The 27546-nt window shown below is 41.2% G+C and overlaps 1 protein-coding gene across 1 annotated transcript in view; it reads left to right on the top strand.

The window, feature by feature from the left end:
- MBD6 (methyl-CpG binding domain protein 6) overlaps window positions 1-27546 on the top strand; it is a 613628-nt gene that overhangs the window by 524733 nt on the left and 61349 nt on the right. The window contains exons 8-10 of the mRNA XM_044083610.1: window positions 4109-4289; window positions 23609-23823; window positions 26420-27385. Of these exons, the coding sequence (XP_043939545.1) occupies window positions 4109-4289; window positions 23609-23823; window positions 26420-27385 (1362 nt within the window). The remainder of the gene's footprint in view (window positions 1-4108; window positions 4290-23608; window positions 23824-26419; window positions 27386-27546) is intronic.

The following is a 27546-nucleotide window of genomic DNA, read 5'->3' as shown; positions in this document are numbered from 1 at the left end:
GCTGTTATCTTCTAATATCACATGAGTGATCCCCTCAACCCATTGACAGCACAGATCCTTTTCATAGCTGGGGGGAAACCTGATGTAATGTCTTTGCTTCTTTGTCCACCTACAAATGCAGCAATTACTTGTATCTTATTCCTCCCTCATTACCATCTGCCAGGAATGCAGTTACCTAGAGGTGGCATTGAGATTTCTTTACACATTTCTCACATTTTCTTTTATATGGAAATTCCTCAAGAAGGGCAGAGTGAGCAAAACAAAGATTAGTTAGTCTAATAGCCTTCTTTTAATTGTGATAGGATTGGTCCCCTCTTCTTTGGTCTCAAGTCTTGGACTGGCCTTTCCTGAGACCTTCCAAGTGCCACTTTCAGCTCATCCAGCTAGGCTCACCGTGGACTTTCTCTCCCCAAAGTTAGCCACATGGTTTTTGCAGTTCGAGTGATGCTTAGGGACCTAATTTCCTTATCCAAGGTCTCGATTCCTGGGTTCTGCTCAGAGACCTTCTCCTGAAAAAATTCATCAAAGTAAATGGGCTTGATTCCCTGCATGGGACACAACCAGAGGGGCAACCCCTTTATCAGCTCTAGTCCTTAGCATTTTGGAATATCTTTCATAGAGGTTTGTTTCAGCCAAGTTTTTTGCGACTAAAAATCTGTCTGGCAGTGATTTCTGATTTCCACCTTGCACCAGATTCTGTTTCTCTGTCCTCTCTTAAAGAATACAAAACTTTTTGAGAGTGACTTTTCTCTTGTGTGCTCCTTTCAAGTCTCCTGTTCTTCCATGGGAGCTTCCTCTGGAGAACCACTGTTTCCCATTGAACCAGCTTCTTCTGCACCTGAAGTTTCTTACTTGGAAGACTGTCATCTTAGGGGAAGTTATTTCAGCAGGAATGATTTTGGAATTGTAGACCCTGTGTGTTTAGCCATTTTTTGTCATTTTTCACTAAGACATGATATCGTTCCGTGACCGTTCTTTGCCATGACCAAAGTTGTTTCAGAATGTAATATAAATACGTTTTTTGATCTTCAAGTTTTCTTCCCAAATGATTTCAGTTGTAATGAATATGTATTGCATTGTATGGATGTCCACAAGCCACTTAGATTTTATTTCATAGTGCATAGTTCATAGGTTAGTACTAGCCTAACTGCTCTTGTGGGCTATTTTAATCTTAGCCAGTTACCCCATGTGAGCACTAAACCCTGCACCTTTTGCCTGTAAGGTAAACAACACCTTGACCATTATGCCAACCCATATTATGCAGATCATGTGGATAGATCCAAAACAACAAGGAAATAAATATGGCCAAAAACTAACAAAGATTATTTCCTCCTGGTTTTCTCAGTGCATTAGATTTCGCTACCGAAAGTATGGCAAGTCTTTTTACCCTAGGCTTCCAGCATTCCTTCTACTGGAAGCGTGGCCAGCACACAAGCCTTGCCGAATGGGCATCACTTGTCTTTGAAGGTAATGTAAGCTGGATGTCATCCCAGGTCAAGATCTACCTTTGGAATTGCCAAACTCTAGGGTATTAGTTTTTTTTATAAGCCACCCAAGAAGATAAGAGTGGGGCTCTGTCCTAGAAGTAACAAAGATGAAACTCCCACTGTCAAATGTAAAAGTTATGTACTTACCGTAACAAAGTATCTCTGCTTTCAGTGTCATCTTTATCACCCTTCCTGACCTCCTGCTCCTGCCTAGGGGTGCACTGGACATTGCCCTGTTTGGAGCCTAATTTTTTGGTTTCTTTTTGTTTTTTCTTCTGGAGTCCCAGATATTGGCTTCTGAGATCCAGGGAAGGGAGCCTCTGATGCTGATGATTATTGTAAATTAGGATGAGCTAAGGTAGTGTGGTATAATGTTATGGGCTAAGCTGACTAATTGTCTGTAGAGATGGAACTGAAAATGCAGATCTATCATTACAGTAGGTCTGTAACTTTCAATCCAGTATTATCTTTTCCATCCTTCTCAACCTATGGGTTATCGGATCTGATTCAGATCCGACTCCGGCACTCTTAGAATCTTCAGTCCAGGAGCTCCACCTCCTTTACCATAACTGTCTCTGCCTGATCTCATTTGTTACCATCTAGTTTAGATCATAGTCCATTTGTTACCATCAAGTTTAGATCATAGTCCTGAGAGCTCCACCATCAGTGTATCCTTTTTTGGATATTTTTTTCTCAAAATTTGTATGCTTGTTTGCTGTGCTTCCTCTATCCTTGTAGTATAGTGTTTTTTGCTGTTGTTAGGTTCTAGGTGTTTCATTCTTTCTTTAAAAAAAAGAAAGTTTGTTCTCTGTTATACTAATAGTGTGTATTAGGTTAGGGTTACTTTTTCACGTAGTCAGTAATACCTTCTTATTTTTTCTAGTGATAAAATAGTAGCAGTATTTTTTAACTTTTCCCAGAAACATGAGGTTGAAATTTTGTGACTGATTTTGTGATTGATGCGTTTGTTGTGCTGTGTTGTTTTTTTTGCTCACACTAGATATATGGAAATGTTTTGGGGTTTAAAAAATGTGCTTCTTGTGGGCACAAATTGCCCCCACAAAACATCCATGACAAGTACATATACTCTTTGGGTGCAGCGCACTTATAGATAAAATGTCAGGCCTGCACCACTTTTGGTACCAGAGTCCTTAATGAAAGAAAGGCGAAAGTCTCCAGGCTGCTTGCATCCTGGGCCCCCCTACCTGTTCTGTGTCTCTTTCACCCCTCCACCCAGAGAGATGTATGGGAAGAGTGGAAGAGGAAGCACTTAGATTCCCAGAGGAATCCCTTACAAGGTAAACTGATCTCGATGAAGGGGAGGGCTCCCCCAAATCTCCCCATGAAGATGCCTCTTTTGGTGATCTACTTGAATTGTTGAAACAATGTGGGGGTGGATCACCGAAGCCCCTTCCCAGGAAGATTCACTTTTTCTGGAGGCCTTCGGTTATGGCCCATCCACGTCCTGTGGGGGTTCCCCCTCTGGACATCCTGTTGGACTTGATGTCTCGCAGAGTTTGGAAAGAATCCAATCCCCAATAAACCTGAAAAAATGTTGGTACTTCCCAGAGACAGACCCCACTGGAGCAAGGGTCTGGCGGTGGGCACTGTTGTGATTTCAGCAACCATGAAAAAGGACATTTCCAAGGAAAGTCCATCTGTCCAACAGAGAATCACGGGCATTGGAATGTTTGGGAAAGCGTCCATTTGACAAGGCTTGAAGTGTTAAAGGTTATTAAAACTTGCCAGCCTCCAGATGTTCAAAAGACCCTGAATGCTCTGTTGTCTATAGCGCAGTCTATATCTATCATTTGCACTTGGCTGCTCTTCAACCCAGCTGATGGAAGATTTTACATGGCAGGCACTAGTATTCCGTCCACATTCATGTCTGAATGCTGTTGTACAAGTAAAACAGTAAAAGAGGCATATGCTTATGATTATAATTTCATTAGCAATTTCCCGGAAATCCTACATTGCTTACTCTCCTTTCTATTGTGTTATTTTGTCTTTATTATTGTCCTTGTATAGAGAATCCTGTATTTCTGATAGACTGTGTACTCTGGTATGTTTGCATTACATTTGTACTTCTTTGTGTACCATATTTCTCTTACAGCCAAATTATTGAGACATTGTTCTGGTCTGAAAACCACTAGTTCGGGCAACTATTCCCACACTGTTGGAACTAATGCACGTTTGGCTTCCTTTTTTTTTCTTTTGTATTGCCCATTTTTCTTTTATCCATGGCAGTAGCATTGTTGCTGTTTGAATATTTTGCTCAGTTAAACTTTTGATAACTATGTGCTATGATCATTTGACATTTTCATGCAGTGGCATGAAGATTCATAGAAACCATGATAAAATATGAATAGATTATGTCAATGCATTCAGAACAGTAATATGCAATGTAATGTGGCAACAGTATTGTTAGTGATTTTCTCTTGATCTTTTCCCTTCCATCCTTGGAGCTAACATCACTCACTGCTCTGATTTTCTGAGGTGTTTGCTTGTGTGTGTGTGTGTGTGTGTGTGTGTGTGTGTGTGTGTGTGTGTACCCACAGATGCATGTCTGTATTTTTCAGTAAATGTAGTAATACAGTTATTTTATGTCGGTTTCCCCTTAGACATGCAGCACTCCATCCTCAGTTGGATCTACCTCGAGCACCTCAACAACTGGGACCACAGCGGCATCAGCTGCAGAAACTCCAGCACCCTTAAACAACACAAGTGCTTCTTTGAACTCTGGGAAACTTGGAGCTTCAGCATCTCATCTGACAAATCCTTTGCTTGGGACGGGTGTGCTGAGTATGTAAAGTTTGCTGTAACTGCATGACATCAATAACAATTTGTATTTTTTTTTAAGTACTGTGAGTGCCCTCCTGGTCTCTTCTTAAATGTTTGCATCAGGAGAAAGGCCTGTCAGCCAACATCAGAAAAAAAGGATTTGTAATACATTTCCCAATGAAATGTTTCTTAAATTGAAGTAGGCTTGCAGTGGAGGAGTTAGTCCAATTCTTATAGGCACGTTTTTACTTCTTTTTGTAATCCATGTGTTGTTTGATAACGTGAGACACTCTTTTTGCATGCACTCTGTGGCTGGTTGCATATTGATACAGTGTGGCTTTTTTGGTTTCACAACAGTCGCCCTGACAGGTAACCATTTGAAATCTTGGGACTCACTAGAGGGAGTCCCAAAACATGCCGACTGAATGACGGAAAGAAAGAAAGGACTAACATATACTAAGTCCAAGATGCCATTTGTCCGAATATTCCCTTTTCTCTGAGGTATGGCAATCACAGAGTTGCCATGTATAACTTTAAGGTAGGTGGGGAGATTGCTGTCCGCATTGGGCTTGTGAGATATGGCTTGAGGCAGACAAGTCTTACGGATAAATGATCGTCTTGAGGAACAACTGGTTGCTTTGGAGGATACTACTTGAAGAAGAGATTTGAAACTGATTGGCATGTTGGAGGTTGAGGAAGGCTTGGACTGTGTATGGCTTGTGAAAGCTAAACTAGCCATCTAGACTGCTTTTTTAGGCGATCTCTGTGAACAGAGAACATTTGTTGATTGCCATGACTTGCTGAATAGCCTACCTGGAAGCCTAATGTTATTGCTGTGCAGTTTATTTGTTGTGTGAATATCGTAAAGAGCAAGTGTAAATCTGACAGCCTGAGAAAAAGTGAGCAGCTGATGGTTTTCCAGTGTAAGTGGATCATGATTTTTCCGAAACTACCTTGTTGCAGAGGTGCCAGTTTGCAGAGATTATTAAGGAGTGAAATCAATGCATAATTAAGTGTAAACTGTCATTGTCTGTTGTACCTAAAGTGTTTTTTTCCACTGGGTATACAATTTTTTATAAATTCTTAAAAAGCTGTGGATTTGTTATGAGATCAACTCCATGCAGTGGACAGTAAGACTGAGCAACATAAAAATTAAGTATTTAGAAGACCTGTTACATGATCAAGCTCAGGGAAAGGAAGAAGCAGGAGTGCATGATTTCCATTTTCTTCTGAGACTATACAATGATATGCTAAACTGAGTTTCCCTAATAGTTTGCCAGATTTAAATTTTAAGGTAATTTAAATGTTATTGCAATTCTGAATGGTGCTTCAGTTTTGGGAAGTTAATTGCAAAAACAAAGATGATGGTCGTTGAGATGGAGGCTGATATGCTGCCTTAAATGTTTACTGCGTGGATTCTTAGTGAGTTAAGATTATAGATACCTAAGTGGACATTAACACTGAGATGGACATTACACTGTTTTTGTTTGGTTGGTTGGTTTTGATTTTGTGGTGAAGATACTCAAGAGGATACGAACCTGGTGGGTGACAGATGCATCAGTGGAAGCTGCAGTTATTGAAGTGGATATTATACTTGTTTACTATTTAAACTTCCTTTTCCTTTTTTTTCCGTGACAGAATGATTGTGAATACTTTGGTAGACATTAAATATGGAAGGGGCTGAAAGATAAAGCCTTTATAAATCTTCTTCTTTCGGCTGCTCCCGTTAGGGGTCGCCACAGTGGATCATCTGTTTCCATTTCTTCCTGTCCTCTGCATCTTGCTCTGTCACATAAATAATCAAGTTTAATTTATTGTGAACATGAAACTTTATTACTAATTGTTAGTTTTATTTATGTATGTCATTATGAGGGTTATTTAACAGTTGGACCTATTTGATTTCAGTGTGTACAGGGAGGATGAGTATGTGATGTGGTAGTGTTTTATCATGTAATCTCTGCTCATGAGTATAGTTTCTTTTAAGGAAGAATCCATTATGTTTAGTTGTAGGTAGTAGTTTGACATCCCATAATGGTTCAGTAGGTACATGTGAATATCTCAATGAGATCAGGCTAGTACTGGAACTATACAATATGTTTTGAAGAGTGAATGATATTTTTTAACTTGTACTTTGTGTAAAATAAGATATGTAGATCAGTTTGTATGTATATGAGAAAGCATTGCATTTGATTGACGTGACTTTAGACCCCATTCACATGAGAGTTTTATACTGACAGTTATGTATGAATGTGTTGATGAAAGTAATATGGTTAATGGTTAATGGTCTGTACAGTACTTAATGCAGAATGAATGGTGTCTATAATCAGGGCTTCTTATGTATTCTATGGTATAGCCAAGTCATTTTGGAAGTAAGAAATTGTCTATGTGAAAGTTTTCTATAATGGTAATTTCCTAGAATTTATGATGACATGTACCCTTTAGAAACCAAGGTTCACAACATTTTAGAGATACTGTTTGCATGAGTCTTTCATATTGACAGTTATAGTTATGTGTGAGTAATTTGATGAATTTATAGGGGATAAGAGATTGCACCGTATTGTTTGCAGTATGAGTTGTACCTGTAATTATGACGACTCTGCATGTGTATTAGGCCATAATTGGACTATATGTAAAGTGATATATCACATATTAAGTCTAATAGAAAGTAGAGCTTGCTATTATGTTGGCTTATTAATTGACAGTTGAGTAGAATTTGTAGCAAGTTAATATGTCAACAAGCAGTACGGGTCCAGGTAAACTTTATAATACAGTTCTTTATTACTTGTAGGAAATGTATATATTTAAGTTAGATATATTAAAGGTTCAATGTGTTTAATTGGTTCTAAAATTAGTAATCTTGTTTAATTGTGTGGAGTATTCCCATGGTCTCAAATTTACTAGAAGGTCTTATAAGAAAAAATTATGTAAGTTAGACATTTTCAGCTGAGTATGACATTACATTTATAGATAAAAACCTTTGCTTCTTCAGTTTAAAGTAACTTATAAATCTTTTTAGAAGCAAACATTTTGTGTGCGTAGGTCATAGTAATGCTCCCCACATTTTTTCCTATTTTCCTTGGTTTATAATTACATTTTAGAGAAAGTGAATGCAGATATTGTGTTTGGCCTGGTAGATAATCACCTCTCAAGATGGGGTTAGTTACATTTGTCTTATATGTTTAACAGTCAAAATATGACTGTAAGCAGAAGCAAGGTGCCTGTTTATGCAAGCAGCAACACGCAGAATTTGGGAACAGACTCAGAAGTGGGTAGAGTTGGATGTGGGGATTGGATGAAGTTACTGATGAAACTATTCTGGAGAGGGTTTGGAAAAACTCACTGTCTGAGAGAGCTCTGGTGGGGGTCAAGAGCCTTGGAAGTATCTTGGGTTAAGTATATATTTTTGTGTTTCATTTTTCACTATCGTTTTTATGACCTCTGACACATCTGTCTCGGACAAGGCTGGGGGAGCTACTTGGAGTGACATTGTGAAGATTTTTTAAGTGTTAGTTAGGGATGGATGCTTCGATTGTATGTTTTTTTTGTTTGTCTACTGCTGGTTGCGTGGATGAAGTGCTGAGGTACTCTTGATGAGACTCCTAAGGCTGATCTCGTTCCTTTCATTCTGATAGAATTGGAAGAGATGTTTGTACACGTAGTACCCCTGTGTTTCTATAAGGCAGTTGCCTTTTTCAAAGTTGCATGTTTTGTTGTGTTCAGTGAAGTAGCTTGGTTATTGGTAAAAGTATTGGAGTGCTTTTTTCTGTCTGGTATATTAATGTATGATAGATGATTTGGAAAACTGCCCTAGTGAAAAAGTTTCTGAATTTTAATTTTTATTGCAGGTTATGGAACTAAGAGTTGGCTTGTAAATCATTTCCTGGCTGGGTCAGGTTGGGGAGTGCTTTGGGTATGGGCGATGATAATTTGGAGACACTTAAACATAAGCTTTCATCCCATATACAGTATGGTGGTGGGTCTGATGTTTATATTTTGAGTAAGACATGATGGAAGGCTTAGTTATTTTATTATTGTCATAGCTGGGAATAACTTATCTTTTTCCATGTAGTTAGCATGTTGGTGTATAGTGTTTTTTTATCAAATGTTTATAAGATCTCTTTAAGGTGATGCAGGCAGTGATTGTGAGAGTCTTGGCATGGTTAGTCTTCAGCAGCAGCACATTTTTATGACTGCAGCTTTAACTGTGACTGATATTTTGGGGAGCCTTTCAAACTTTGCCCTTCTTTCAGTAGATTAGAGGTCCTGACACTGTTCAGGTGTGTTTACTTTGCATTTGATAAAACAAGGTGTAGTAATAAAGTTAATGCTTAGTTAAGGTATTGTTTCAAGCTGGAATTTATTTGGTGAATCCACAGGGCTTCAGACGTAAGGTGAATTAACCACTGGCAGTAGTGGCTGTGTGAAACTGAAAATGACAAACAAAGGCTAGTTACTGAGTTTTATTTAAAGAAAAAGGAGAAAGCTTTATAGTTTTCATCCACTTTTTAAATTTGGGTTGTATTTCTGTTAGCTAACAGAACAACCTTGATTGCTATTGTCTTGCCTGCTCTTTCTAAGGCAATAGAAGTTGATGATAGTGTTTATTTTTTATTGATTGAACCGTCTGTACATTTGCTATCTGCAGGCATTGGTTTTGATGTTATTTCTTCATGCTTCTTCTCTCGCATAAAATAGGCATTTGAAGCTGTTGTGTTACAAATTATTTTATTCATTATTGAGTTTAGGCATTTTATTACCCATATATTATCTTGGTAAATACTGAAAAGGGTTTTGTTTCAATAGTGTTCAGTATTGTAAAGTGTGTAATGCAACCCGCGGTGGTGGTGCTGCGGTAGCGTTGTCGCCTCACAGTAAGACGCTGTCTGGTTCGATTCTCAGCTAGAGTGTCTTCTGCGTGGAGACATGTGTGAATGGGCGTACCTTCGTTGAAGGTTGTGCGTCAGGGCTGGTAACTCTGCATGTAAAAATCAACTACCAATCATTAGCGGACCGGAGTTCCGCTGTGGCGACCCCTAACCGGGAAAAGCCGAAAGACGCGACAACAACAACATTGTAACGTGTAATACAGAGCCCTGTATTATATTAAATGGCCTGAAATCATGACAGAATGCATCTTCCTGATAACATGGTATAAGGTACCCAATTAGGCAATATCTGGTTTCATCAAAACCAAGATTATCTTTTGTGGTGCTTTCAGAAGAGAGCATTGAAGAGCATGGGAGCTTCTATCTCAGGTGAGATAAACATTGCTCTATTTGGTCCTAAAAAATACTGACATCCCTTCCATGAGTGCTGTCAGTTTGACAAAAGTTAGAGCATAACCAGTTCATGTTTCTCCACAGATTTTCGTTGTAGGAGTGAGCTTTTCTCTCCAGGCCTCTGCTAAAAATTGTTTTTTTTTTGGACAAACCCAGTAAAAAAGCAAAATAAAAATAAAAAAAATAAAATAAAATAGTATTCAGATTGAATGGGGCCCTTTTGAAATATAATTGTCATTGTTATTGCAGATTTAAGTACTGTTCATTATGTTTCAGTGTAAAAATGGAGGAATGATCAAGGAAATGTTTGATTTTTTTTTCCTTAACTATTATTCCTTCTATTAAATTTACTCAGCTAGCAGCTTCAGTATCTTTTTGTGATGATTTGGGCCTGAGAACAACTCTATAATTAAAATTTTGGGAAATTTTCTTTAATAAAAATAGGTACTTTATGAGGAACCATTATCCTGGGCATAATGGCAGGAGAATTTTTGCTTTTTGGGTTAAGTAGTTTGGTTGATTTATTTTACAGGAATATGAGGACAAGTACCAGCAGTCATTTATGTAAAGAATGGAATTTTTTATTGCAGTGTTTGAACTTTAATTAACAAATGTAATGAGCTACAGTACTGTAAGCATGCCATTTTGATTGTAGTGACTGAAACTTGATATAGCCCAAATGGACCACCTATTGAGTTTTTGGATTGTCAGGGTTATCGATTTTAGGAAACATCATAATGGTAGAGTTGTTTTAATTGATGTCTTCTTGGATGTACAGTCTTTCATATTTTTCAGCAGTGAAGTTATAAGAGTTATATTACATCTTTATGGAGATATTTTAAGGTTGTGGGTTTCTTTTAAAGCTCCAGTTTAAATGCATATGAAACTGAATATTTATTACTTAGGTTGTTGTTAGTGATTGAGGATGTTGATCTAATATTAGGTGATTTTCCTTCTCCATTTACTTTTTGGACTGTATTCATTTCTCTAAGGTAATGAGAAAAATATATCCTTAGAAAGCCTTATAAATGGAAGTATAGTACAGTCCCTCTTATCCGTCCTCTCTTTAACTGGCCATCAAATTTCTGCTGTAGCCCTAGCAAAAGACAACAGAGAACAACACTTCCATCTCCTGTGGGTTAGAGTGACAGACATTTAAGTTCTAGACTTCATATTCATTAGAAAATGCATACTAACGCAAATCCTGTTATTCTAACCGATTTATAACCTATAAATGCTATTTTGTATGCTTTCTCTGATTAACCAGCGTTTCGTTTATCCAGCCTAAGGTCTGGTCCCAGCGAGACCGGATAAAGAGGGAGTCTACTGTAATACACAAAATGATTTATATGCAGCTAGGGTTTATAACTCACCAAGTAATATTTCAAGAAACATTGATGTCTGTGTAAACGACTGTTACTATCCCAATACAAGTGTGTGTATGTGTGTGTGTGTGTGTGTGTGTGTGTGTGTGTATATATATATATATATATATATATATATATATATATATATATATATATATGTATGTGTGTATATATATATATATATATATATATATATATATAGTGTTTTCAGCAATACAAGGACTTTATATACTAAGTCATGGAAATGTTATTGTGCAGATTACAGCAATTAACTTATTCCCTGCTATTGCTGTTTGAAGACATGCCCAAGAGGACATGTAGGGTATGCAGTCTTACTTCAGTAATAAAGTCACTGCACTATTAGGTAGGTTGGTTCTTTTAGGCAGTAATAGATCATCTTTTATGACAAACCCCTTTGATGGTCTTTCTCAAATCACAAGTTGTAAGCTAGGAAGAGAAGATTATGGAAAATATATAGGGGTTATCCAGCCGCAGACCTGAAGAAGTGGCTTAAAGGAGATCTGCACGCACAGACTAAAAAAAAACTTGTTTATTTCATCATGTCTTGGTAATGCAAGTGTAAACTATCACATTATTGATAGTAATCACCATTGATTACCTGATAAGTTATGAGGGACAGGTCAAAAGTAAAATCAAAAAAATCATGAGCATTCTGCAAAATCAGGGGCATTTGACATGTATTTTAATTCAATATAATTACAAGATCAGATACCCCATCAGCTCAGAAATGTTTAAGAATGTTTCTGAGACAAATGACCTCCTAATAAGTGGTGGTGTAACAAGTTTCAGAGCCCCTTGTAATGTAGATAACATGGATTCCTATGCAGAGGTGTACAGCAATGCACTGTAAAACAACTTAAGCAGTTGTAAGCTCAAGGAAAGCCGAACTCCTGCCCCCATTATTTGTCCCTCTGGTTAGACCACTGATTGAATAGAGTGCTATTCTTTGCTTTTATTCAGTAACAAATGTTAATAAACTGCACTTATTGTGCAGTCTGTAAGCTCAAAGAAAGCCAAACTCCTGCCTCCATTATTTGTCCCTCTGGTAAGACCATTGATTGAGTAGAGAGCTATTCTATGTTAATAAACTGAAAAAAAAATTCAAAGGTGGTGTACTAAAATGATTCAGGGATTAAGTCACTTGCCTTATTGCGACTGGCAACATAAATTGAATGTTTATTTTTTATAGATTTTATAAGAATTATCTTATTAAGGTTTTTACATGAAGAAAGGTTTGTTGCTAAATTGATTTTAGTGTTTTTTGATTTACAGCCTCCACACAGATAATAATGACTAACATTTAAATGTGGAAGTACCTTCTACAATCCAAAAGACCAGATATTTTTATATTAGAACTTCCAAAGAGTGGAATAGGCTGCCTTTTAAAGTTAAATAAGTTTATTTATTTAAGTAGTTTTTAAAGCTAAATTAGACAGTTTTGGGGGTATACATACATTTAAATTTTACATCTGATAATGTAAATCTTTATTCATTCCTTACTGTTAGCACTTCAGTTCCGTCCTTGGAACCGACACGGCTGTTACCAAGCTCGTGCCAGCCAAAAACTGTCAGCTAAGACCTACCCATAATGCCCCTCTCATAGTCTCTCCAGATCTCGTTTGTCACGTTCCTTGTCAGACATGCCAAGCCTTCTCTCTCAAGCTAAGTGTAGCGTTTTTTGTGATAATTTCTATCAACACCTTTTTTAGTCAGTTTTCACTAAATTTCATCTTTTCGTCTATAAACTCATATACTTTTTCTATATCCTACCCACTACCTTTGGTAGTTACTTTTATACCATCGTTGGTACTGTCCCTCTCCCCTACCTTTGGTAGGCCTTTTCCTACCACACGTGGTATTTTAAGTATCATTGTTGGTACTCCTCACTTTTCTATCTGCTTATAAAAAAAAAAAAACTCTTCTCAATAATCTTACTGTTGTTTTTGGTTGTTTAACTTGTTGCTTAGGACTAGTGTGGTTTTTCATTATGTCTGAAAATGCTAAATTGGGATTTAAATAGTGTGATAAGTGCGGGCGTAAGATGCCCAACTCAGATGGTCACACTTGGAGCGTTTATTGTTTGGGCGTTGACCACATCAATGCTTCGTGTGATATTTGTTCCAGCTTCAGAAACCGGACTTTAGCTGAGCGTAAGAACAAGCTGATTCTGAAGGGTATGATGGAAACTCCCTTCTTGGAGGCTCTTTCTGGGATGGAGGTTTCACCACCTCCTAAGACTAAGAAACATAAAGAGAAACGGAGTCACTCAGTTCCTACATCTCCATCCTCCTCAGAACCGAGTCGACATAGTGCTTCTCCAGCGCCTTCGGTGCAGACAACTTCTGCAACAGGCTCTATGTCTTCCCTCTCGGTGCCACCCTTAATTTTGACTCCAACCACTATACCAGCTTCGGCACCATCCTTGGTGCCGACCTTGGTCTTGACACAGGCTCTGACTACTTTACCTGCATTGGCTCCATCCCTGACCACTGTGCCAACTTCTTATATGACTCCACAGACACTGACACCATTGGTTCCGAAGGTCGAACACCTTCCCAGAACCAGATATTCTCCCACTTATGACCCCTTTTGGAACACCAGTTTAGTCCTTTTCTCAAGAGACCTGACTCTCCTTCGGCAGCCTCCTTCAGATCCACCAGGAGTCTTTCAGAACAAGATGTAGTGAGGGTTGTGGACCAGCTTTCCTTCCCTCTTGGAATGGAAGCTTTCATGGCATGTTTACCTGTATATCCTCCTCCGGCCTCTTCCCAGGCCCCGGAGACTTTGGTACCAGTGACCACCCTGGTGCATTCTGTCTCGTTTCTGACAGCAGAGGTTCCCCTGTCTACACCGATTACTCTTGGTGCTACGGCCCCATTGGAACTGGGGCACTCTCAGAGCAGTGATTGGGCTGTTGGCACCATGGCTCCTAGTTTGGCTCCTATTTTTTTCATTGGCGTCATCTATGGCCATGGCTCCCCTGGCAGTTACCAGTCCTCTTGGAGCTCCTCACATGGAGGCGGGCTCCTCAGGGCAGGGTGTGACCCCGATTCCAAGGTTGTCCTTCTCGGTTTTGGGCTCCCCTCCCTCCTCGGATGGGCCTGCTTTCCAGGTGATGGAGAGGGTCCTTGTCTCAACAGGCTTGCAGGTGGCACCACTGGCATCGACACCAGAACCCCCCTCTAGCATGCAGCTGTCCCAAACCCCCTACTGTGGGATCCCGAACACGGGAGCTGCAAGACCTTCCCTTGAAGGGAATCCTTTCTCCGGAGTCCTCCTCAGAAGATCCCACTGGGGAGCCACCCCAGAAGAAATGGTGCAAGAGGAAGCACCTTGATTCCCCAGAGGAATCCATCTCTGAGAACACCGATTGTGATGAGAGAGAAGGGTCCCCACGGTTTCCCCTGGAAGACATCTCTTTTGGAGACATTCTCGAGAACCTCAAGCAGAGGGGAGACTGGAAGTCCTGTAACCCTTCGGAGGAATCTGTGTTCTTGCAGGCCTTCTGTGCTTGGCCATCTACTTCCTGGGTGACCCCACCTGAGGATGAGCTTGTTAAACTGATAGTGCTGCGTGATTGGAAGGTCCTGGACAAGATAAAACCTGTCCCCCGGAGGCCAGACAAAATTTTATCCACCCCTGAAGACCAGCCCATTTGGTCCAAGCAGTTAGTAATTGATTCCATGGTCATGGCGGCAGCCAGCAAGAGGGAACTGGCAGAAGATAGTTTCACTGTTCATCCCCCGAACAGGGAGTCTCGGGCTATGGACAAACTGGGGAAGCGGACCTATGCTTCAGCGACCTTTGCCATCCGATCGCTGAACTATCTGGCACACTTTTCTCACCTCCAAAGAGACCTAATCTCAGAAATGTCTGCCTCTTTGGTGGGGGTATTGCCTGACAAGGTGCATGGCACTGTCGCCTCTCAGCTGGCTACCCTGGAATCTATCTCAAACTCCTCGATGCACTTGATCTCTCACATCACTGAGGGGGCAGCTCGATCAGCCGCATCAGGCATCGCCATGAGACAGCATGCTTGGATGCATTTGTGTGATTTCACGGACCCCTTTAAATCTTCCTTTGTCAATGCGCCTGTTGACTAATCTTCCCTTTTTGGTGAGAAAGACGGAAAGACCTTGTCTACTGTGGGCATACGTTTTTCCACCCCCCCGAGAGATTCTATTCCAGGAACCAGAGGGGAGGAAAATTGTGGTTCAAGAAGTCCCAAGGATCTTTTCGTGACACTCATGGTGAGCAATCCCTCCGGGGCAGAGGGGGCAACTCATCCCGGAAGTCTCCCCTCTCGGGGCAGAGGGGGGTCTGTGCAACCAGGGTGCTAGAGATTCCTTCTCCGGCCGACCCTACCAGTGCTCCTGAACAGCGGCCCAATTGCTTTCCTCTGGAAGCAGTCAGTCGATTTTTCCTGCACCTACAGGCCTGACAACTCATATCAACAGATGCATGGGTGCAGAGAATAATATCCAGAGGCTATCATATTCCATTCGATCTTACTCCCAGATCCGTCAAACGAATCCCCAATGTTCCACCCAGTCAGAGATAGGTAGCAGCCTTAGAAATCGAAAAGCTGCTAAGAAAAAGAGTCATCTAGCCAGTCCCACCAGACCAGAGAGGATCCGGGTTTTACTTGAGGTTCTTTTTAGTGCCAAAAAAGACAGGGGACTGGAGACCAATCCTGGATCTCAGCTTACTAAACAAATTCATAAAGCCTCAAAAATTCCAGATGGTCATGGTACAGTCCATCCTCCCCTTTCTAGGGAAGGGCAACAGAATGTGCTCTGTAGACCTCCAGGACTTGTATTACCACATAAAGATGGACAAATGTTCCCAGAGATTTCTCTGCTTCCGGCTGGGAGCCAATCACTACCAGTTCAGGTTACTGCCCTTTGGTCTCTCGACAGCCCCCAGAGTGTTCACCAAATGTATGGCAGTTGTAGTAGCTCATCTCTGACTACAAGGATTCCAGGTGTTTCCATATTTAGACAATTGGCTCCTTACCGCCACAACCAGGAATCTTCTCATTCACAGCCTCTCTTACACTCAAGGCCTTGCTCTTTGCTTAGGTATCATGATCAACATGGAAAAATCTCAAATGTCCCCAACAAAAGCACTGGAATTTATGGGAGAGATCTTTGACACAACATCATGTCAAGCTTCCCTTCCTCCTCACAGGCTCTCAAAAATAAGAAGCCAGATTCAAGTCCTCCTCCCACAGACATTTGTACCAGCACACCTTGTACTTACAGCTATTAGGATCTATGGCAGCAACCATTACCTTAGTTTCACTGGTGAGGTTGCACATGAGACTAGTACAGTGGCTCCTTTCACCACAATGGTCAATCTTAACCCATCCACTCAACCACATGATACGCCTTACAAACCTTTGCAAGAAAGAAATGCTTTGGTGGATGAAGCCAGAATCAAATCTTTGATGTCGACCGTTCTGCCTTCCCCAGCCCAGGGCCACGGTGACCACAGATGCTTCCCTGCTTGGGAGGGGGGGGGGGCATTTCCAGGGAGAGACAGTCCAGGGCACCTGGTTCCCCATGGAGGCCAATTTGCACATAAATGTCCTGGAATTGAGGGCAGTTCTCTTAGCATTCCACATATCCCTTCCTTTCTGGACCGCTGCAATTCAATCGGACAACATGTCATTCATCTGGTATGTCAACAAACAAGGTAGAACCAGGTCTTACCCCCTGTGTCGGGAGGCCATCAGAATTTGGCACTGGGTAATGGCTTCCAACCACTTTCTTATAGCAATGCACATTCCCGGGAGTTCCATCCTTATTGTGGACAATCTGAGCAGGAACATTCTGATGCCTCACGAGTGGTCCTTCAGTCCTATAATAGCGGATCAGATCTTCCGCCTTTGGGGCAGGCCTTGCTGCGTCCTGTTTGCTTCCCCCCAAACAACAAATACAAAAGCTACTTTGGCCTAATTCCCCTCTCAGGGGGAGTCACTGAGGGATGCTCTGACACACAATTGGTCCCCGGGTCTGTTGTATGCCTTTCCCCACATCTCGAAATTTCTCCAGAAAGCTCAAAGGTTGAGAAGCAAAGTGATCCTCATTGCCCCTTATTGACCCCGTCAAGTCTGGTTCCCATTCCTATGGCCTCATCTGATTCACAGCCTGTGGATCCTGGATCAATCCCAAGGTCTGCTATCTCACCCTCAGGGACTGATTCATCCCAATCTCCACAGCCTCAAGCTCACAGCTTGGTTTCTCCACTTCCGATGATTGCCAGGCTACCTGATATTTCATCTCCTGTTCGTGAGAGTCTTCTGGCTTCACACAAACCTTCCACCATGAAAATTTATTCTAGTAAGTGGGCTAGGTTCTCTACATTGGCCAAAGATCATGACATAGGCCCCTTCTCCATGCCTATTCAGAAGATCCTACAATACCTGACTACCCTATTACATGCAGGATCTTCAGCATCAACAATCACTGTGCGTTTAGCGGCTATTGCAAATTTTCACAATGGATTTGATAATGCTTCTGTTATGTCACACCGACTGTGCAAAACCTTCTTGAAAGGAGTATTACATCTTAAACCTCCTGTCAAGCCTCCTATAGAGCCTTGGGGCTTGACATTGGTGCTTCAGTCGTTAGAAAACCCTCCTTTTGAACCTTCTAATTCATGTGATATGAAATTTTTGTCTTGGAAGACTCTACTTCTAGTTCCCTTTACCTCAGCGAGGAGTATCTGAGTTGCAGGCCTTGAGTGTCAAGAGACCTTACTTGAATTTTCATAGGGAAAGAGTGTCCCTACATACTGATCCTTCCTTTTTGCCCAAGGTCATTTCTGGGTTTTCAGTTAACCAATCTATTGACCTGCCGGTCTTCTTCCCTCACCATTCAAATAGATGGGAATATCTTTTACATACCCTCAATGTTCATAGGCAACTTCATTTCTACTTGGACAGAACTAAATCTTTCAGAAAAACGGATCAGTTGTTTGTGGCCTTTGCAGGACTCAGATTGGGTAGGCCTGTCTCCAAAATTACCTTATTGTCTTGGCTTAAAAACGCTATTACCTTCATCTACCATCAGAACAAAGTGTCTTTACCTTCCAGAATAAAGGCTCATTCGACTAGATCGATGGCTACTTCAGTAGCTTTTCATTCCAGAGCCTCTATGGATGATATCTGTGCAGCAGCCACTTGGGCAAGATCCCATACCTTTATCACTCATTACAAATTGGATTTGGCCTCCAGGGGACGAGCATCTTTTGGTTCTATGGTGCTCAGGTATATCCTTCCTTAGGGCCACCCAGGACTCAAGTAGCTGGGACTTGGTCCTAACAGTAATGAATGAATAAAGATTTACAACATCAGATAAAGAAGTTATGTCTTACCGTAACATTCCATCTGTGTTGTAGATCTTTATTCATTCATTACTTCCCGCCCTTCTTCCCCCTGCCTGGACTCCTGGTGGACTTTAGGATTTCCTTAGTTAAGGTATTTGCTCAGACAGAGCCTCTACTGTCTCTTTTATTATTTCTATACTATAGGGGTGGGCAAACTCGATCTGAAGAGACTATGAGAGCGGCATTATGGGTAGGTCTTAGCTGAGAGTTTATAGCTGGCGCGAGCTTGGTAACTGCCATGTCGGTTCCAAGGACAGAACTGAAGTCCTAACAGTAATGAATGAATAAAGATCTACAACACAAATGGAACGTTATGGTAAGATATAACTTTTTTTTTTGTGGCACAAACTCCTTCATGGCCCTTAATTGGGTATTGAGTCTGTTATCATCCATTGCACCGCTGGCGATTAAATGCTATTTTGACCTTTATTAGTATTATAAAAGAAAAAGGGTTTATTTACAGTTATTAAACTGATAAGATTCAGATAGCTACCCAAGACTGCTTTGTCTGATAAGTTTTTTCTGAATAATCAAAGATTTCATTTATCTCAGGATTATGCAGTAAACTGTGCATACAGGCATATTTCAGAAGACAAGATGATCAATTTCAACAATTGGCTTAAGTATTGGTGTCATTCAAAGGGGATCCAATGCCTGTCAGCCTGGGATGACATGCTCGACAAGCCACGATGCTTTGCTAGGGACGGCTTGCACCTGTCACCCCTGGGCTTTCGGATATTGGCAAAGGCTCTTGCTACCCCCATAGTGCCTTTTTTAGGCAAGGCTCAAAAGACAAACCCACCTCCATAGGTATCACAAGGGATAAGAAACTAAGAGTAATGCTACTCAACGCCAGAAGTCTAAACCTCAAGATGCATGCACTCGAAACTCTCCTTAGCATGGAGAATATCGATATCTGTGCAGTAACAGAAACCTGGTTCAAGGCTCGAGAGCACCCCAGCACTACCAGGTTATACCTCATACCATGCTTTTCAGCCCCAAAACTTGGACCGAACCACAAAAGGAGGGGGAGTATCAATATTCGTCAAAGATACCCACACCTCCAGGTTGGTGGCACAGCACGAAGCATCAGAGACTATCCATGTGCAACTAACAGTGGGTAAAACTGCCTTCCAGTTTATAGCCTGCTACAGACCACCCTCCCAAACCCAGGAACCCCACTCGGCCTTCCTGAGAACACTGGAAAATATGAAGGTCTCTCCAAACACCATTATATTGGGTGACTTCAACTACCCAAACCATAGACTGGGAGCATTACTCTAGGTCCAACACCCTAGCCCAAAGGTTCCTAGAATTTATAAACTCAAATGCTATGGAACAACTTGTTACCACTCCCACAAGAGGGGAAAACATACTGGACCTAATCATCACCAACATGGGGACTTTATGCTCCAGACCAGAAGTGTATCCCTCACTGGTAAGATCAGATCATAAACTAATCTCACTGGATATTCACATCCCGACCCAACCCCCTGCCCAGAAAACCACAGTGAAAAACTTCTCTAAAGCAAATTTCACACTCCTCAAAACCGAGGTGGAATCCTTCAAAGCCCCCGGGCCTGTGGAAAATACGGCCCAGACCGCAGAATCCTTTATAAACGCATTCTATGAACACCTTCAGGAATGCATGGATCATGCAATCCCAAATAAAACCAAGACCCAATCCTCCAAAGGCAGGCGTCCTGTCTGGTGGACCCCAGCCATAAACAAACTATACAATAGAAGGAGGAAGCTACTACATGATAGAGCAAAATCCCAAAAAGGGAAGGCATCTCTGATCAGTATTAGCAAAAAACTACGGGCACTCATAAAATCGTCTAAGGCCAGCTTCGACAGAAAAATTGCACAGGACACTAAGGATAATCACAAGGCTTTCTTTAGTTATGTTAGTAACCTGGGTGGGAATTCCCAGATATCCTCAGAATTAGTCCAAAATGACAAAAAATACACCGAACCCACAGACATTGCCAACATACTAGCTGACAGGTTCAGCGCAAACTTCCCCCCCCACCAAAGGGCAAATATCTATCCCAGCAGAGTGCTGCTCCTGACATCTCAGATGCTCAGGTAAGAGCCGCCCTCTCCAAAGCAAAAACACAGCATCAATGGGACCAGGCGGTGTCCCGGGCTGCGTCCTACATGAACTCCAAGAAGAGCTAAACCCAAACATAAAACTACTGTTCAATCTCAGCCTTACTACAGGATATGTACCCAAAGAGTGGCGTACAGCAACAGTGGTCCCTCTCCACAAAGGTGGTGCCTCAACGGATCCTGGAAACTATCGCCCCATAAGCCTGACTAGCTTGGTCTGCAAAGCTATGGAAAGGATCATCATGGACCTCATAAATAAAGATATTGGAGACCTACAGACACTGGATCCTACCCAGTTCGGCTTTGTTAAGGGCAGATCCTGCCTCTTAAACCTGGTCGATTTCTTTGAAACAGTCACCAAGGCCATTGCGAGGGAAGGTGGTCCACACAGCCTACCTGGACCTCGCAAAAGCCTTCGATACAGTACCCCACTCGGGCATTATAGATAAGCTCACCAGCTTAACGATAAACCCCTACGTCACTAGATGGGTTGCAAACTGGCTCAAGGACAGAACCCACATGGTTAGAATTGCTGGAGCCATGTCAGACTCCAAACCAGTTGCAAGTGGCATCCTACAAGGCTCAGTCCTGGGACCTCTCTTGTTCGGTATATATTTCTCGGAGGTACAGGCCAACACCGAAGGACTGTGGCTGACCAAGTTCGCAGATGACTGCAAACTGGGCACCATAATCGACTCTCCAGCCGACACCAGCATCCTCCAAAAGGGCCTCATAGAAACAGACAACTGGTGCCAGAGCCATGGCCTCAAGCTAAACGCCACAAAGTGTATAGTCATCCCCTTTGGCAAAAACAAAGTGCCCACAAATTACCACATAGGTGGTAATCCATTAAGTACAGAAGAAGTAATTAGGGACCTGGGGACCCAAGTTGATAGCAATCTCTCATTTGACAACCACGTGGCCAAAGTGGTTAGAAAAACATTTTATATAGCCCACCTAATCATGAAGGGATTCACATCTAGATCAGGGGAGGTCACTGTGCCTCTTTACTCATCCCTCATCAGGCCCATAATTGAGTACAATGCCCCTTTTGGGATGTACCTTACCAGACAACTGCAGCAACTGGAAAGACCCCAAAAGTACCTCACCAAGAGGATCAAAGGGCTCAGACAGATGCCATATGCTGCCCGGTTAAAGAAACTCCAGCTCTACTCAGTGGCATACCGCCTGCTCAGAGGCGATCTGTGCCTGACGTATAAAGCCATGTCCAACCCGGAATTAATGGACATGCTGCACCTCAGAAAATCCAAATCCCATCGAGCCACGCGTTCGAGAGACTTGAACCTCAGCACTGAAATAAATAGGACATGCTGGAGGGACAGATTCATAACCCAGAGGCTCCCTTCACTCTGGAATAAAATCCCAGTCCAGGTTAGGCAGAGTCCCTCATTGACTCTCTTCAAGAGGAATCTTGATGAGTGGATGGGAGATCGTAGGTTTACCCCGGGTATCACTTCTGTGTCACTGTTAGACAGAGGCACAGTATACTAACCTCGAAAAAGGGCATAGCAAAATTAATTTAAAATGGGTGGCGAAAGCCAAACACACTCTGGCTAGGCTTATAAATGCCCTAGGGAAGATAGCCTAGTATGAACCTATGAACCTATAAGTACTGCAACAGGATGAAGTAATTTTACTTGGGTGCAATTGGAAGGATGAAAGCTATGTTTTTTGTGTTTGTTTGTTTGTTTTTTTAAGGGCAGACAGACATTTAATTGGCTGTTAGTTAAGGTAAGTGAATCAGTGATTATGGTGTCTGGATTGTGTCATAGACTCATGACATACTGACTTATGATTTTATAGTAGTACATTTTTAGGCATAATGATTGGACTTGATAAGTAGATGTGGCTTTTTTATTAATGTGAGAAGTAACTGTGAAGTAAGCTCCATTTGAAAAAATGTTACGACTATTAGTAAAGTCATTAAGCATGAAGCATAAAAGATAAGGGTTCAGCTCCTTAAAGTGTGTGTCATCAGGATGTGTATAAATAACACTGAATGGTTCCTGTTAAGTAAACTGTATAAGAATATACATTTATTAAATGTTTGCATATACAGAGTTCAGTATTTTTATTGTGTTTTTCTTCTTTCTTGTAAATTACTTTTGCATATTATTTGCCGGATTCCGCAAAGGTAGTTGTGTTTAACATTATCTTGATGTTTTTGAGATGTACAATAAAGATGATTTTTAACACTGACATTGCTTCAAAAAGTAGCTGTGCAGCATATGCTGAAAAAGTTTTCCTTGTCTGTCAACCACTTACTGTTTCACTTTCTGAATGACATTATAGCATTCCTTTTTTTCTGTTGTCTCATGTTGAGTTCTGTGTAAGATGTTAAAGGAAAATAACATTTTGGAATTAAGGAGTGCAGCACTAAGCAGTCAGGAGCATAAAACTAGCTTAATGTTTCTGGAAGGCAGATTTTGCCTAGGCTTGACAAGTGGCCTTATTGGTGGGGGACCATTTATGAGAGGGAGGGAGGAAGGAAGGAGGAGGAGAGGAGTGAGTAGCAAGTGGCTGTCTCACCCACGTCTTGGAAAGGACATTGTATTGTTGCTGCAACCACAGAGGAGCCTGGGAAAGGGGAAACTGCAAGCATGAAGCAGTCTTTCATTGCTTTCTTTGTGAGATAATATACATTCCACAAGCTCTTGAAGCCACTGCACTGTAGCGTACTAGGAATGGTTCAGGAATTGTACTGTGGCATGTCTGGAAGTTGCACTGTTTACTGCTAGAGGGAATATGTAATCATATACAAGTTGTAGGCTAACCCCGTGAATTTGAGTCCATTGGTGGAGGTGGAACAAAAACAAACAAAAAAGAACCCAAGAATGTGAAGTGCTTGGAATTGGAGGGGGGGGGGGTTATGAAGGAAATTGATCATTCATTCAGATGAGGTGAAAAGCAGTCTGTTAGCAGTGTACTGTATGGCTAGAATAGTGATCTTGGTCTAGGTTCAGGTCACTTATGTTGGTAGTTGAAGCAGAGAATGATAATTCTTGCATGGACAGGAATTCTTTTGCTGTGCAGTTAATGAACTCTTGTACACTTTGATCCTTTCCACAGATATTGCAGGTCTTCCTGTATGGAACAGTGTCCCAAGAACTGCATTATCTCTGACGTTTTGCTAATTTTGTGGTTCCAGGTGAAACGATGGCACTGAACACTAATACTAGCAGCACATATCTCGAGGGACTACAATCCCTGCTGGGCACTAACCCACTGTTCCTGCAGAACCAGCAGCCTCTTCTTCCAGGACTGCAGGGCCCACTCGGGCTTCAGCTGTTCCAAGGTCAGACTCCATTCCCAGGCCAGTTAAACAACGCAGACCCTTTGGCCTGTCTCTTCCATAATCTCCAGGTAATAAGTGTTAATTATTTCCTTTTACTTTTGACCATTTTACTGCAGTGCAGTTTAAGAAAAACATGTTGTATAGCAGCTTTTCTTTTTTTGTCCCAGTTATTTGAACCAGACCTAAGAGATCTTAGCCTCTTGAGGAAGATGTCCTTTCAATCCTCATCAAGCTGTAGATTTGTTTTCGTGCTTTATTAGCCATAGGAAAATTATCAAACTGTACAGCTTATGAGATCACCTTTCTCTTCAACCTTTAGGTGTGATGCCTTGCATTGAGTATATAAGAAATAATGTCTTCTGACACATGCCTTTGTTGTGCTGTCAGTGGTTACCCTCATCCCAGAGATTCCTAGCTGAAACAAGTGAAACAATGGAAAGGACAGTGTATAACTGTAATGTGGTACATGGAGAGTGGTGATTATGCGCCAATATCTGGAAAAAGATAAATGTATTAAGAGCTTGTATAGCACAAGACATAATCTTAACAAATGGTAAGCACCCTGTTCTTCAGTTGTTAAGACTGGATGTCACTCTAGGCAGTTAAACCTGCCAGTACTGGCCAACAAGTTACAGTGGCAGAATAAGAAAACAGATTTGTTTCTGCCTACTATCTATGCTGATAATGTGTCCCTGACTTTTTTAACAAAACCTGCCTGTCTGACAGCTTTACAGCTTTGAAAGCCAACAAAACACTTGGCGATTATTTTTCTTTAACTAGTACTAGATGGAGTAGGTAAAGCTCCATGCACTACAACGAGTTATGATCAAGTCTCCAAACAAAGCCCTTTATTACTTGTTCTCGACATGGATGCCAACATTCACTTATTGAGCTTTGCTCCCGAGTTAAATTTCCTGGCATCCATGTCTTGACCACATAATATAAGCCAGTTATGATCAGCTATATTAAAGGCTTAATCATTTATTGGACTGCATGTCTTGAAATAGGTTTCTTGTTTTCTAGAGTGTCTTCCGAAATGCTTAATTTGAAAACAGTCTTATTTCAAAAAGCATTTATGGTAAATCACTGAATGCCAACGTGATCAAAGTAAAATATATAGAACACTACTAGTTGATTATCACACCTACCAAAATAAACTTGCACCAAATTCAAACCAAATGAATATTTAAAACACATTCAACTTGTACAAACACAGAAACAAAACAAGATAATAATACTAAAGGAATATCGCAACCCAAAGTAAAAAACAAAGTCTCCTAGCTAAAACAGCCTACAACATCTAAAAGCACTATTTCTACCTCCTGTAACAGCAAAGAACAATAAAAGTATAAATACTAAGAATATATTTTTGCATTGGAAGGAGGGGCCTTCCGGCAACTGAAAATGTACCAGCTCTGAGATCAAACAAACACAGGGAAAGGCAAAAGCTGCATTCCCTGATATTCAGCAGTTTTGTACTTAAGCATACCAACAAATTGAAAAAAAAAACCATCATTTTTACATTCCATTCACTCGCTTTGTCTCTTATCAGTTGCATCCAACTCCTAGAGTGAGCCTGTGTACAGCCACAGCTTCCCACAATGTTTACTCAGTAGTTATTGCAATTATTGCACTCCACCAGCTAAATTTACAATATACTATCAAGTACACCACAGCAAACTGCACAGATGTTCAATATCAAATTGTCAGTTCTACAACTTTAACTTTCTAGAAGCTAGTAATTCGATCAATAGAATTCAACAGATTTGAAAACAAAGTCATTTGACCATTTAAGTGTGATCCTTCAAAATGCATTTCCTCTGGCGTATCCAATGGCTTCCAACTTTTAATGTACTGTTAGTCATTCTTCAAGAGTGTGCCCTAGACCATGGATGTTCAGCCAGTGGGGTGATGTTGACTCTGAACATTTTTTTAATGCTGATGGTATTTCAGGCAACTCCAAAAACTTCAGAGCGCCCTAGCATGGATTGTATCATGCATACATATTTCTTCTCTGATTTTGAGTAAATATACTTGAATAGCTGTCACCCAATGATTAAATAATCTCTCTCTTGCTGCCCAGCTTGTGATTGTGACAAGTGCTGTACCACTGCATGTTTTGATGTGCATTTCTGACAGTGTATATAGAGTTGTGACTCATTCAGAAGTCGCCAGCATAAGGGATAATCAAAAAGGGGTAGACATCTTGAAAACTATGATTGTTTGGGAAAGGTGGTTGTGCAGAACGGAAGCATCATAGTGAGGTAGGAAGAATACTAGGTAAGCAGTCATGAAGACTATAAAATGTCTAGTCATGTGCACACACACAAAATTTAATTCCGTCTTTTCAGACACGTAGTAATACAGAGAAGATTTGTGTGCCTTGGCTAAAAAAGGACCACTGTAGGTGTTTTCTTTAATCTCATTGTTAAATGAATGAATAAACAAGTTAAAGTATGAATAAGAAAATTAAATATTCAGGCATCTAAGAGGTAAGCTACAGAGGATAAAAGAGGATGTCTTTCCCAATTTCATTGATGGGTTCTGAGGATAAGAGCTGCTGTTTGAAATGTTTAGCATTAGTACCCCAAAGTAACACAAAAAGTTAAAAAAATGCTGATAAACATATTTCCTTATTAATATAAATATATTTTGTTTCTATAGCTTAACCTTGGAACAGCTATTTCGATTTCTGACAAACCAGTGACCACGTCAGAGCTGCATGAAAATGCTAATCATACTCCCTCTCACAGTCCTTTAGTTGGTGGACAGCAAACTGAGCACGCCTACAGACATAACACGGCAGGGAGAAGTGACTCTTTCAGTGATGTGTCATGCACTTCAGCTTCAGATTTTACAAGTGATAGAACACAGGATCCAGCCTGTTCTCCTCAAGAGGATATCCATCAGCCTGGTCACTCTGTATGTGCCACTGCCACAGGTGCCTTATTCTGCTCTTTGTCCAGCCCTGCAGGTGCCTCTTATGGGAGGCACAGCACATCTCCAGCTGAGCAGAGCTGCAGTCAACAGACAAATATTAGCCCTAAATACACAAAGGAACTGAAAAGCTCCAAACTGTCAGAAGGAGGGCCCGACATGCAGCTGTGTTCCTCCAGAAACAGCCACAGAATGGTAGGAGATTCTGCACTGCTGACTGTGGGCCAATGTGTTGAAAGTAGCTTGAATCTAAATGAGCAGCCAGAACTCATCTTAAACCTTAGAACTGAACACGAGGCCCCACTCAAATGTTTGCCTTCAGCCATGTCAGCTAAAATGGAAACTGCCAAGAACCAAGGGGACAGCTACTTACATGTAAATGGACGAGTTGTAGATCAGAGTAGCAAAGAAGCTTCTGGTCTTCAGACGAATGCACTGCTGTCCAGCAATGTTTCTTGGCTGCCTCTGGACCATTGGTCTCCCCCGCAGCGACGAAATGGCGAGGTCACTGCGATGAACACTAAAAGCTCTTCTTTAGACTTTGACAGCCCAAGGAATACTTTGGAGAGCTTCAGGCCTCAAACTCTGCCAACAGAATCCAGAGTATCTGGAATGAGTGAATCTGAGGAGTCACTGTTACTGTCACAGAAACCAGTGGGGTGTCAGAGCCAGCAGAAGATAGGTGAAGGAAAGGTAAGGAGTAAACTAGTGTGGGTGTGGACTTGGAAACCTCAACCTCCAGATGGAGCTTTCCTAAGTTGTATGTATGAGACATAGTTTCTCAGTATTTTTATTGTAAAGTGATTTTTTTTGTTTTATAAAAACTTTTCAGCATATACTAAAGGTGTGTTTTA

This window comes from Protopterus annectens, chromosome 9.part0 (assembly GCF_019279795.1).
Source record: "Protopterus annectens isolate FY-2018-M chromosome 9.part0, PAN1.0, whole genome shotgun sequence".
Taxonomy (NCBI): domain Eukaryota; kingdom Metazoa; phylum Chordata; order Ceratodontiformes; family Protopteridae; genus Protopterus; species Protopterus annectens.
This window is presented reverse-complemented; position numbering and strand designations above follow the sequence as displayed.